The sequence below is a fragment of the Pongo pygmaeus genome, chromosome 11 (assembly GCF_028885625.2).
Source record: "Pongo pygmaeus isolate AG05252 chromosome 11, NHGRI_mPonPyg2-v2.0_pri, whole genome shotgun sequence".
Taxonomy (NCBI): Eukaryota; Metazoa; Chordata; class Mammalia; order Primates; family Hominidae; genus Pongo; species Pongo pygmaeus.
The window spans coordinates 25,526,943-25,540,269 of NC_072384.2; the positions used below are offsets into that span (position 1 = coordinate 25,526,943).

The following is a 13,327-nucleotide window of genomic DNA, read 5'->3' on the forward strand; positions in this document are numbered from 1 at the left end:
ATGAGCTGTTATGCAACTGCAGTTTATTTAGAAACAAACTGGCCCAACAGAGCACTCAGGCACATAAGCTGAAAGTAACAACTCATGGTTCGAGAGTTTTCTTTAATTCATGGAGAGTTCATGTTTAATTCATGGTTATTCAAGCCCAAGGTAACTGCATTCTCACCGCTTGTTGAAAGAACAGCCTCGGGAGATTTTTTTCCAAGGAAATTGCTTTGGAAAGAAAATAGGATGTTTTTTCTTGATTTTTAAGAACCATACATGCTGATAACGGGTGGACATGGTCAGCGGGTTGCCACTTCTCACCATTCCTCATTTTTCTTATTCAGTGTCCTGACAGCACCCCAAACCCCGTTCTGAAGCATCCTCACCCTGCAGCAAAATGAGGCAGTCTGTCAATGTGGTGACAGACCATCGCCATCTGGTGGCGATGGAGTGACTGGGACGCTTAGTGGGTGGAAAAGGAGGGTAGATGTGAGAGAAGAGTTACTAAGCATGCACCAGGCATGATGCTAGATGCTTCACAAGATCATTGCACTTTTATCCTCACACACACCCAAATGTGAGGATGCCAACACTGCCTCTGTCTCAGAGAGGAGGAGATTATTGCTCGAAGGGCTTCATTAGTACATAGCTCGCCCAAGGACAGAACTGGTGATACATCCAGTCAACAATGGAGGCAGGTCTCTCCCATGCCAAAGCTTTCCTTCTCTTTGATGCCATTGTTCTCACCAGTTCTGGAGATTTGACATTCTAGAAATGCTGATTTTGAGATGGCAATAGGGTGGATGAGGAATGGATGAAGTATAACAATTGGAAAGAAACATATTTTTGAGCTCTTGCCATGTCCCAAATCCTATGCTGGGTGCTTTTTGTTTACCGCATGCTAATCTTCAGGCAAAGGAGAGGAGTAGAGAAGCCCTAAGGAAGTGACCCCAAGGGGACGGCACATGGGAAAGCCTCGACGTACATGACGTACAGCTGCATTTGGCTTAGTTCAGGAAGAGCTTACCAATGAAGCCCTTCAATGAAGATGATGAAGGAGGAAGTCAAATTCAGTGTTTTGGGGTCACAACCCAGATTCCAACTATCTCCTCAAATACCTGGGGAGGCGTGGGTGGATGTGTAGTGTACATGGGACAGCTGCACGTTGGGTGAGCTCTTGTACTCTTCTAAAATTAAAACGTCAATGCTGAGAATGGCCTTTGCAACAAGTCCAATCCCCTTGTCTTACTGACAAGAGGACTGGGCCCAGAGAGTTGGCCAAGGGGCATGACTAAGGTCACATGGCTCCTGGAGGTCATGTAGCCTCCCTGGTGAGTTTCTGAGTCAGAGGATCCAGGTTGCCTGAGTGGGAGCTGGGGTGTGTGTAAAGATCACCTACTGATCTTGGTTGGTGGCAGAGCTCAGGTTTCTTGGCCACTCTTGGGGCCATGCCAGGGCTCTGCCACCTTGGGGTGGGCCTCATTCTGGATCAGAGGATTGGAACTTTGTTTGACAGCTGATGATAATCATTTTGGGACACTAGTCACGTCTGTTCACCAATCACTCATTTAGCTGTATTTATAAGGATAGTGGACTGAAGAAGCAAATTCAAGGGCTCAGGAGTGAGCGATTGGCCAGGCAGAGTCTAATGAAAAGGCACCAGGCTACTTCTTTGATAACTTATGGTTTTGAAGAGCTATTAAATAAGCAAATTAGCAAAAATGTAGTCACTCTAAGTTTCTTCTTTCATCATCCAACAATATTCTGATCTACCCATTGTGTATCTGGAGCAGGGCTATTTTCTGCGTGGGGATTGCCACGGTCTCACAGTGAATGCCAGCCTGTGGCACAAGAGAGCCATGGATCCTTTGGAACTGGATACAGGGACTGCAGAAGGCTAATCTTGGCAATTTATGATTTTTTTTTCCTTTTTTTTTGTTTTGAGATGGAGTCTCTCTCTGTCACCCAGGCCGCGATTTATGAATTTTAAAAAGATTGACCATGAATATTTCAGTTGAACTATATGTAATGGTTGTCTACTTGTACTCAAGCATTGCCAATTCGTCACCTAGGACATTACTTTTCAAACAAGTGTATCTCAAGATAAATTCCAAATGTGAAAATCAGTTACACATCATCAAATTTCTTTGACTAGCAAACTTCTCTCATGCTTTAAAAGTATGGTTTACATATTATCGGCATTTAACTTTTGGGGATCATTGCCTCTGTAATATGTGGGGCACACATACTCGTGAGCAAACAGATGAGCCGTGCTTACCTCTTTGTGGTCTCCATCTTGGAGGGGTCCGGCAGGGAGGAGAGAACCAGGGACTGGAAGCTTTTCCAGTGCATTATTCTGGGAATAATGTCCTGTAAGGAAAGTCAGCACACGGGAAGCAACTGTTTGGTGAGGTAAAGTTTCTGAAGGACTTTTGTTTTTTTCAACTATTTTTCAGTCTTAAAAGGCTAAGCACCAAAATCTGTAATTTCATTCAGTTTGAATTTTTCTGAAGCAAAAAGGCAATTGCTTCAGCAAAGCACATTAAACAATGCAACACAGAATTAGAGACAAAGGTGAGGTTTGCTTCCCTTGCTTCATTAGGCACTTGTACAAGCAACATGTCCTTGGGATGGAAGGCAGCTGCGGCCTAGAATCTGTTTTGTTTATTGTGAATGTGATGCTAATGCAGCACTTGGAGAGGATGGCAGCTCATCCAGCGGCACTCCAGGCAGGAGAGCTGCACATGCACGCCACGTGGGAGGAGAGTGCTGCAAGGAGACCTGGGGCTGGGCTGAGTGCAGGGTGCATCATAGAGGCAGAAGGGAATGTGGCTGGAGAGCCAGGCAGGTCACAAGGGCATTGTGCGCCAAGCTAATGAGCTTGGAGCTGCTACAGAAGGCAGCGGGGACCCACGGAGGGCTTTCGAGCAGGAAATGACAGGATCAACTGGTGCCTAAGGAAGATTTCTCCGAAGGGAAGGCTGACTGCAGCAGCAGTGGGCCAAGGGCTAGACTAGAGGGAGGTCTGCAAATCTGTTTGCTGTGTCACTGGCACACTGGTGGCCCCCCAGGGTGGTTAGATGAGGGGAATGGGGGAGAAGGAGGGAAAGGATCTCATAGGTAACTGCACGAAGTCCATAAAACAGAAAGGCAAGTAGGTGACACAGGAAGAGGAGGCAGTTGAGGGTGTGGCTGGTAGAAGTGGGGAGAGAGCTCATAATCTGAGTTAAGGGTTAATTGAGTTTGAAGGGCCTGAGGATAATCCTCAAGGGGTATCAGGGAATATTCAGGTCAGGGTGGTTCCCTGAGGGGGAAGTAATTCTTTGGAGCCACTTCTTTGCATGTGTCACACCACTACCTTGTCCATTCTGGTTTCTACACTTGGGGCCAAAGAGAGAGGGGGTCAGACCAACGGTTGTGCATACCGTGTGGCCGTTTTTACATGATTGAAATATGAACACATGAACATTAGGTGCAGCCTTCCAGAGGAATGTTGACAAAGGGCAGCAGGCAGCCCGAGAGGCAGGTGTGGTCAGGACAAGGCGGTGCGGGGTCTCCACCTGTACCCCTTTAGGGCTGGTGGTATAAGGGGCAGTGTTACCATTCTTGTTCTGCAGCTCTGGCGGCAAACCTTTGTCTCAATTCCAGCTGTGACCCTGTCCTCGTCCCCTGCCCCTCCCTGCAGCCCAGGGCCACTCTGCCAGTGAGCCTGGTGATGACATTACCGTGTGATGGAGAAACTGCTTTTGGGTGACAGGAATGCTGGACCCGTGGCGGGACTCTTTGGTGAATTTGTACTTGGGATGAGAGCATAGATGGTAATCTATCGACGTTTCTGCATAGGTCAGAGGATGCATTACAGCAAATAATCCTGGGTTGGGATTCTGCCGAAGACAGGGAAAAAATATTCTTTTTTGTTTACCAGTTTCTAAGCCAGGCATAGGACAGGCGTCATCTAATGCTGTCTGCGGCTCCCACTAGCACTAACACTCTGTGACTCCATGTCAGCTTGTCTGGAAAAGAGAAGCAGGAGAGCAGAGGTGTCTTCAACTCGGCAGCATTTAAAAAATCATAGTCATTCATAAATGTCACTTTTCTGGCTTAAGAGCTTCATTACAAACCATATAGGTTTACTAAACTCACAAGAAAATAAGTACAACTGAAATCACAGCTTAAAACAGCTTTGAGTATTTGTTGCTAATGCTGATGAATTAGGGGGGGTTATTAAATGAGCAAACTGGTTTTAAAAAGCAAATAAACTTCTGGTTTTGAAAACAAAAATAGGCTTTTAAAAGCTACTTTAAAGAGATGACAAAAAAGAGGATGACATTCGATGTATCAGGAAATGTCAACATTTAACATTGTTTTGGTAATGTGTTTAATTCAGGAAGGCTCCATTTGGAAGTAGTATCTGGTTTTAAGGGAGATCCTGTTTTTTATTAATTTTCCAGTAGAACTAATGGAGGCACAGAGCAATTATATCAAAATACTAAAATATAGAGCCTTTTACTGTTCTCTCAGAGGCTCATAAAACAAAAACCCTATTCTTGTCCCAAACAACAAGGTAGCGCCCCTCCCTGCCAGCTGTTTAACCTCAGATGTTTGATGTTTAAGAACAACTACACTGAGATTCTGTTGTTTGTTTGTCTAACTTTTAAAAACAAGTTAAAAATCCCCCACAAAACCACTTAGCTTATGGAAACTCAATCTCACTGCCAAGAAACAAATGTCCCCTCAAACTTAAGTGACATGCAGCTAGACCTGAATGCATTCCAGCACCCAGAAGCAAGGTAGGGGAGGGCCCAGCGGTGGTGAGTCAAAAAGGCTGGAAGGGAGATAAGCGTTGGTGCAGAGGCTGCTGTGCCACTTGAGGGCCAGGATGACGGCCTGGGGCAAAGGTAGGGAGAGGGCTCTGGGCTGAACTCCTGGATATAAAGGAGTGGGGAGGGCAGGGAGGCAACGATGACCACTGAGGGGGTCTGAGATGCCCATAGTAATGTGGAAACAAGCATACACCTTGGTAAGCACTTGTGGTTCAGGCAGGATTTAGGGAGGCAGTGTGATGGGGAGTGGGGCTGGATCCATCCTATGGGGATAGTGTGAGGGCAAAGGTACGCAACACCAGGGGAGGGGAAATGACCTGTGTGGGCTTCAGGAGTGTCTTCTACTCTGGTTGACTGAGGGCATGTGAAGCTGCCATGTGGCCGGCTCTCTTGGTCTGCCTTGGGCCAAGCGTCATGAATGCAGTCTTTTTGGAAATGGCAATGGCACTGTCTCCCACAGTTGTCATCCTTCAGATCCCCATTGCTACCAGAGTAACTGGTCTGAGTGGTCACCCCATGATGCTTTTAATTTTAATTTTCCTAAACTAACGCATGCATATGGTAGCGACTCACCTCGGCTGCAAGGATTTGTGAGGAAAAGCAGTGGTTCCGCAGGCCCTTCCTGTTCCCAGGCCCACATCCCAGAGGCTGCTTCTTTCCCTTGTTTCTGGCTTTTCTGACTCTGGTGGTCACCGCCCTAACTCTACACATCATGCTTATTCTTCCACTTCTTGATTGTCAACCTCAGGCAGTATCTACTGACTCATTACTATGCAAGACAAGGACTTCGCTTAAGTACACAAATGCCCCTTCCAAACTTCTTTCCTATTTTGAAGATTACATTATTCTGCTGTTGCTCACCATTGCGACTTGAAATGATACACACATACCCCTATTTCTTGTTCATCATCTTTAGTTGAGTATTTCAACTCCCCTTCAGGTGAAATGAAAACATCATTCTTCTGCTTTTCTGTACCCTTTCTTCTTGCTTTCACAATTTTCCTTTGATATTGTTGAGATTCTTAACATTTGCCTTCCAGAACGACAGCCAAGACCTTCATGCTTTGCTCATGGGTTGTCTCTAAAAGTTGAAAACTAATAAGCAGCACTTACTTTCTCTCAACTATGTAAATATGTTTCTCTGCCAGGCCAAGTAGAGGCTTGGATTACGGGTTTGGCTTATCTACTTATTTATATTTTGGCTAAAGGTTCAATATCATGACCTGTGGGCCACCGTTAGAGAAGAGTTCTGGTATCAAGGCCAAATGGATTATATTTTTAGATTTTTCCATCAGTTCTTAAAAATCATGTCAAATTTTAGTTTGGTTTCCTATTTGGAGCACATACTGATATTCAGTTGATTTCCCCCCTTGAAGATTATAATCTTCTTTTCTTGATGTGCCTTTATACAATCCTTGAGTCTTCCAGACTCTCAACTGCACTGTTAGTGCTTGGAGCCTACCCTTTCTTAGACACCTCTTTCTCAGAGCCCTTTACCCTCCCTCCTCCAGACTGAATGACCAGAGATCAGCCCAAGACTTCACTATAATGCTTCACCGGTTGTAACCACTACAGTATTTCTTTTCCTTCCTTAGGGTCTCCTAATTCTTACTTTTACTGCTGTACTGATGTATAGTTGATGTACAATAAATGACACATATTTAAATTACATAGTTTGATATGTTTTAACATTTGTTACACCTGCAAAACCATTGCCGTCATAAACGTAATGAACATTTCCATCACCCTCAAGAGTTATTTCATGCCCTTCATCATTCCCACATCCTCACTTCCTGCCCCTCCACACCATCCACCCAACCCATCCACAGGCAGCCACCAACCTTTCTGTCTCTGTAGATTACTTCAGATGTTCTAGACTTTTATCTAAATTGAACAGAACAGCGCGTAATCTTATTTGTCGGATTTCTTTTACCCAAGATAATTATTTTGAGGATCATCCACATTTTTACATATATGAAGAGTTCATTCCTTTCTATTACCAAAGAGTATTCAGTTGTATGGTTATGCCACAATTTGTTTATCTGTTTATCTGTTAACCTGCTAATGGACACGTATTTTCCAGTTTTGGGAACATATAAATCTGCTATGAATATTCTTGCACAAGTTTAATGCTTCCATTTATCTTGGGTGAATAGCTAGGAATGGAATGGTTGGACATATGGTGGGTGTATGTTAACTACTAACTTTGTAAGAAATTGCCAAACAGTTTTCCAAAGTAGTTGTACCATTTTACACTCCCACCAGCAGTTTTTCAAATTATAGGTATTCTAACAGAGAGATCTCATTGCCGTTTTAATTTGCATTGTTAATGATGCATTATTCTGTGCATCTTTTCGTGTGCATATTTGCCATCTGTATATCTTCTTTGGTGAAGTATCTGTTCAAATCTTTTGCCCATTTAAAAATTGGATTGTTTGCTTTCTTATTATTGAGTTCTGATAATTCTTTTAAAAATTATTTATTATATTGTGGTAACAACACTTAGCATGAGAACTACCCTTTTAACAAATTTTTAAATGTGCATTATTGGCTATAAGTGTGATGTTGTACTGCAGATTGTGAGAGCGGATTCATCTTTCTTTACTGCAATTTTATGCCTGTTGCCCAGTAACTCCCCATTTTCCCCTCTCTCAGCCTCTGATAACCACCATTCACTCTTTGATTCTGTCAGTCTGGCTATTATCAATATCGCATATAAGCAGAATCATACAGTATTTGTCTTTCTGGGACTGGCTTATTTAGCTTAGCATAATGTCCTCAAGGTTTATCAATGCTGTTGCGTATTACAGAATTTCCTTCTTTTTTTAGGGCTGAATAGTATTCCACTGTCTGAATATGCTACTTTTTTTATTCCATTCATCTGTTGATAGATTTTTAGATTGTTTCCACGTTTTAGCTATTGTGAATAGTGCTGCAATGAACATAGGAGTGTTAGTATCTCTTTGATATCCTGATTTCTTTCTCTCTCTTTATTTTTTGAAACAGGGTCTTGTTCTGTCACCCAGGCCGGAGTGCAGTGGTGCCATCATGGCTCACTGCAACCTCGACCTCCTGGGCTTGAACGGTCCTCCCACCTCAGCCTCCCAAATAGCTGGGACTACAGGGTTCTGCCATCACGCCTGGCTAATTTTTTGTAGAAACAGCGTCTTGTTATGTTGCCTAGGCTGATCTCAAACTCCTGGGCTCAAGTGATCCTCCTGCCTTAGCCTCCCAAAGTGTTGAGAGTACAGGCATCAACCACCATGCCTAGCCCTGATTTTAATACTTCTGGAAACATACCCAGAAGTGGGATTGCTGGATCACATTATTATTATTACTGTTATTATTACTATTATTCAAGACAGGGTCTCACTGTTGCCCAGGCAGAAGTGCAGTAGTGAAATCACAGCTCACTGCAGCCTTGAACTTCTGGGCTCAAGGGGTCCTCCTGCCTTAGCCTCCCAAGTAGCTAGGACTATAGCCATGTGCCACCACACTCAGCTGATTGCTGGATCATATGGCAGTTCTATATTTAATTTTTTGAGGAACCTCCATACTATTTTCTACAGTGAATGCACCATTTTGGATTTCTACCAATAGCGTGTAAGGATTCCAATTTCTCTACATCTTTCTTAACACTTACTGTGTTTTATTTTTTTGGTAATAGACTTCTTAACAGATGTGAGGTAATATCTCATTGTGGTTTTGATTTTTTTCTGATGATTAGTGGTGAGCATTTTTTTCATATAGCTGTTGGCCATTTATAAGTCTTCTTTGGAGAAATGTCTATTCAAGTTTTAACCCATTTTTAAATGGAGTTATTAGTTTTTTTTTCACTATTGAGTTGTAGAAGTTTCTTATATATTTTGGGTATTAACTCCTTATCAAATATGTAGTTTGCTGACTATATATTTATTTACTCTGTAGGTCACTTTTATTTATTCTGTAGGTCAATTTTTCATTCTGTTGACTGTTTCCTTTGTGAGTTTTGACAGTTCTTTATATATTCTGGATACAAGTTCTTATCAGATATGTGATTTCCAAATATTTTCTCCAAGTCTGTGATTTATATTTTTATTTTCTTAACATTAATAGAAATTCTTAATTTGGACAAAGTCCAATTAATCCATTTTTTAAATTTATGGATTGTGGTTTTTTGGTGTTTTATCTATGAAATCTTTGTCTAATTGAAGATCACAAAGATTTTCTATGTGTTTTCTAGTAGTTTTATAGTTTCAGGTTTTCTATTTAGGTCTATGATCCATGTTGTATTAATTTATGTAGATGGTGTGAGGTACTAATTGAAATTTTTATTTTTATTTTTGGTAAATAGATATCCAAATGTTCTAGCACTATTTGTTGAAAGATTATCTTTTCTCTAATGAATTATCTCTGACCTTTGTCAAAAATCAATTGACCATAATGTATGAATGAATATATTTCTGGATCCTCTATTCTGTTCCATTAATCTGTTTATTTCTCCATTTATTTAGGTTTTCTTTGAGTTCTCTCAGTAATGTTTTATAATTTTCAGTGTACTGGTCTTATACATTTTTGTCATATTTACCTCTAAATATTTCACATGTTTTGATGCTATTGTTAAATGATATGGCTTTTGAAACTTAAGTTTCAGAATGTTTGTTGCTAGTATACAGAAACATAATTGATTTTTATATGGTGATTCTGCATCCTGCAATCTTGTTAAATTCCCTTATTAGTTTTAGTAGTTTTTTTTTGTAGATTTCATTGTATTTTCTAGATAGACAATCATTTTTTTTTTGTAAATAAAGAGAGCTTTATGTCTTCTTTTCAAATCTGGGTGCCTTTTATTTATTTTTCTTGTCTTGTTACATTGGCTATACTTATAATCCTGAATAGAATTAGTGTTCTTGATCTTGGGAGGAAGGCATTCAGTCATTTACTACACAGTTTGATGTTGGCTCTAGGTTTTAAATAGATGACCATTATTTGGTTGAGGAAGTTTCCTTCTATCCCACACTTGCTGATAGTGTTCATCAGGAATGGATGTAAGATAATTTTTCTGTTACTATTGAGATGTTTTTCCTTTTTGGTGTGTTATATGTAAACTACGGTGAGTTTTTTAATGTTAAATTAATCTTGTATTCCTGGTTCAAGCCCCTATTTGGTTATGATACATTATCCTTTTTATATAGCAATTAATTTGATTTATTAAAATTTTGTTAAAAATATTTTCATCTATGTTCATGAAGGATATTGATCTTTTCTTTTTTTTCCTGTAATATCTCTGTCTGGCTTTGGTATCAGAGTAATACTAGCCTCTAGAATGATTTGGGAATTAGTCTCTTCTCTTCCATTTCCTGGAAGAGCTTGTGTAGATTTTGTATTATTCTTTCCTTAAATATTTGGCAGAATTCCCTAGTGAAGGCATCTGGGCCTGGAGGTTTCTTTGTGGGAAAGTTTTCAACCAAAAATTCAATTTCTTTAACAGACATAAAGCTATTTTGGCTATTTATCTCCTCTTAAATAAGATTTTACAGTTTGTGCCTTTTAATGAATTTGCATATTTAACTTAAGTCATCAAATTTACTGGCATAAAGTTTTTCATAATATTAACTTCTTATCTTTTTAAAATCTGTAGAATATGTAGTGATGTCACCTTTCTCATTCCTGACATTGGTAATTTGTGCCTTTTGCCTTTTTTCCTGATCAGTTAGGTTACGGGTTTATCCATTTTATTGATCTTCTCAAAGGACCAGTTTTTCTCTATTGTTTTTCTGCTTTCTGTTTCATTTGATTTTCTTTTGAGATGGAGTCTTGCTCTGTTGCCCAGGCTGGAGTGCACTGGCGCGATCTCAGCTCACTGCAACCTCCTCCTCCTGGGTTCAAGCAATTCTCCTGCCTCAGCCTCCTGAATAGCTGGGATTATAGGCAGGCACCACAATGTTCGGCTAATTTTTCTGTACTTTTAGTAGAGACAGGGTTTCGCCACGTTGGCCAGGCTGGTCTCAAACTCCTGACCTCAAGTGATCCGCCGGCTTGGCCTCCTAAAGTGTTGGGATTACAGGCGTGAGCCACTCTGCCTGGCCTATTTCATTGATTTTCAATTTGACCTTTATTATTTCTTTTTTCTGCTTAGTTTGGTTTCATCTGCTCTCCTTTTTCTAGTTTCTTAAAGGGGTAGCTTAGGACATTAACTTGAAACTTTTCTTCTTTTCCAGTGTAGGTGTGTAGTGCTATTAATTCCCCACAGATTTTTTGTTTGTTTTCATTTTCATTCACTTAAAAATACTTGCTAATTTCTTTTTTAACTTCTTCTTCGGCGTATACGTACATATTATAGATATTTAGAAAAGATCACAAAATTATTTTCATTAAAAATGCAGGAATTGCTAAAAGACGGAATCATTGATATTCTCCAAAAAATAAAGGCTGGCAAACAATTTTAAAGGTCAAATATTGTTTAACACTTGAAATTCCAAAGAGAAAAAATATTCCCAATGAATGCTGTTTCCTGTAGAGTAATTGTTGAAATAAAGAAACACAGAAAACAAGGCTTCTGCCAGTTGTCACTTACAAAAACATACAGAGGATCATAATCTAGAGGCATGGTTAAGGCCTCAGGTGGTTTCATGCTCAAGATTGATGTCTTGCCAGAGAGCTGAGTTGTGGAGTCCTGTTTCGGAAGGGCTACAATGGTGGTGACTTCATCCTAACAAAGACCAAGGGCAGCACATTAGTTTTGATGCCAGGATAAGAGGAAAAAGATGAGAGAGATTCTGGAAGGTGGGGGTGTGTTACCTCAGCTCCTTGCTTTAGGGCTCGGGCAAGCTTTTGAGGTCTGTAACTTGTTGAAGACTTGTGGACAGAGAATGGCTGATATCTCTTAATTTTGTACAGTTGAGGAACCTGAAGGTGAAAGAAGATTGAACATCCTTAAAAACCTGTTACCATTTGGTGGGATCTACTTCTCAACAACAGCATTTCCGAGCTTCCCGGTGATAAAAGTAAGACAAGCACCACATTGTAGTCATCGGATTGTGGCTATTGTTGGTTTAGACCAGCACTGGACAGGCTTTAGTGAAAGTCCTGAGCCCTGTTCTGGGTTTCAGCACACATGAGTGTTCATGATTACTCAACCATACTACACGGCTTAAGTGTAGAAGCACACCAAAATATTTTCATTTTCAAAAACAGAAGTGGTCATATACCTCAAGAAAGGCTGACTAATTTTTGCTCACTTTATCTTGTATTTTTTCTTGAAGTTTCTAATATATGTAGTTCAGATAGCTTCATATATGCATGATATAGGTATATCCACAGAGTAGAAATCCTGGTTTGCATAAGCCACACTATGAGAAAAGGATCTGCTCTGCCTCCCATATGCCATCCCATAGCAGCAGAGTGTGCCACACAGTGTAATCTACCATAAAGCAAAACTATAAAACACTGCAATTCAAATTCAAGAATATTTTGTTTACTTAATAAGAAACTCAATTAATTAATTTATGTGACAGGTCTGACCTGCAGATTGAAGAAGGAATAACTCTGCTTGATTTGAACTTCTGAAGACTTAATTGGGACCAGTCCAAGGCCATCAGGAGCCTAAAATGTGAAAGGGAAAAAAAAGAACAGAGAATCACCACTGAGCAAGAGTGGCTACGCTTCTGTTTCCATCACATTTTGAAATATTAATGACCAGTTCTACTCTCAGAGCAACTCCTCCTGCAACCACAGTTGCCACTTGATCTGTAGGGCAGGAAGGCAGCCCTGATCACCCCCTCCTCCATGTCTCATAGTGGATATGAGTCTCTTTTATTTTCTGCGGTTGTGGAGGCTGCAATGTGTCACTCAGAAACTTCTTCAGGCTTGAAGGACTCAGCCCCTAGCTGCCAGGAGTTTAGGGATAGAAACACCTCTTGGGGGCGGGGGAGCCCTCTTCAGGGGCTGCCTCATCTGAAGGGCACTGCCTCAGTCAGAGTCAAGCACTCCTCCCAGGCAGCTCACCTCCATGGCGGGTTGAAGCCATGGGAAACATGCTGTGTCCTCTCACCCTGTGCCAGCCTCAGAGTTCTCACAGGCCCAGCTGATGCCTTTGTTGAGGTGGACCCCAGTCCTACTTCTCTCTCCACCCAATCCTGTCCCCTCTGCCTGCCTTCCACAGGTGCGAACCCCTGAAGCACTACCTAATACACTTCCTGCATGCTAGTCTGCCTCAAACACCCAGAGGATCTGGATGGTGCCTGAATATGACGGGCACTCAAAAAATAGCATACATCCCCTAATCTAATACACCATCACTAAACTAATATGATGAAACATTAATAGGCCACAATAATACCATTTCCCAATTTCTAGATGCTAAACATAAGAAAAAGGCATCTTAGAATTGATGAAATACAGTATTTATGAAATAAATTAATAGATTCTTTTTTATAGACAGGAATGCTGAGCTCCCTATTTTTCAACAACCCTGAGCAGCAGTGAAGTCTTTGTAGCACTAAAATATCAAATGAAACATATCAGCTTCAAACTATTCA

At 41.0% G+C, this 13,327-nt stretch overlaps 1 protein-coding gene across 13 annotated transcripts in view; it reads right to left on the bottom strand.

The window, feature by feature from the left end:
• Positions 1-13,327, bottom strand: part of CFAP221 (cilia and flagella associated protein 221) — a 114,413-nt gene that overhangs the window by 14,498 nt on the left and 86,588 nt on the right. For all 13 annotated transcript variants that reach the window (XR_008501143.2, XM_054478757.2, XM_054478761.2 and 10 more), the window contains 5 exons: positions 12,312-12,392; positions 11,589-11,696; positions 11,365-11,499; positions 3,711-3,869; positions 2,264-2,355 (listed from right to left, as the gene is read on the bottom strand). Coding sequence is in view for 12 of the 13 variants with exons in the window: in XM_054478757.2 (XP_054334732.1) it covers positions 2,264-2,355; positions 3,711-3,869; positions 11,365-11,499; positions 11,589-11,696; positions 12,312-12,392 (575 nt within the window). In the remaining variant the exon portion in view is untranslated. The remainder of the gene's footprint in view (positions 1-2,263; positions 2,356-3,710; positions 3,870-11,364; positions 11,500-11,588; positions 11,697-12,311; positions 12,393-13,327) is intronic.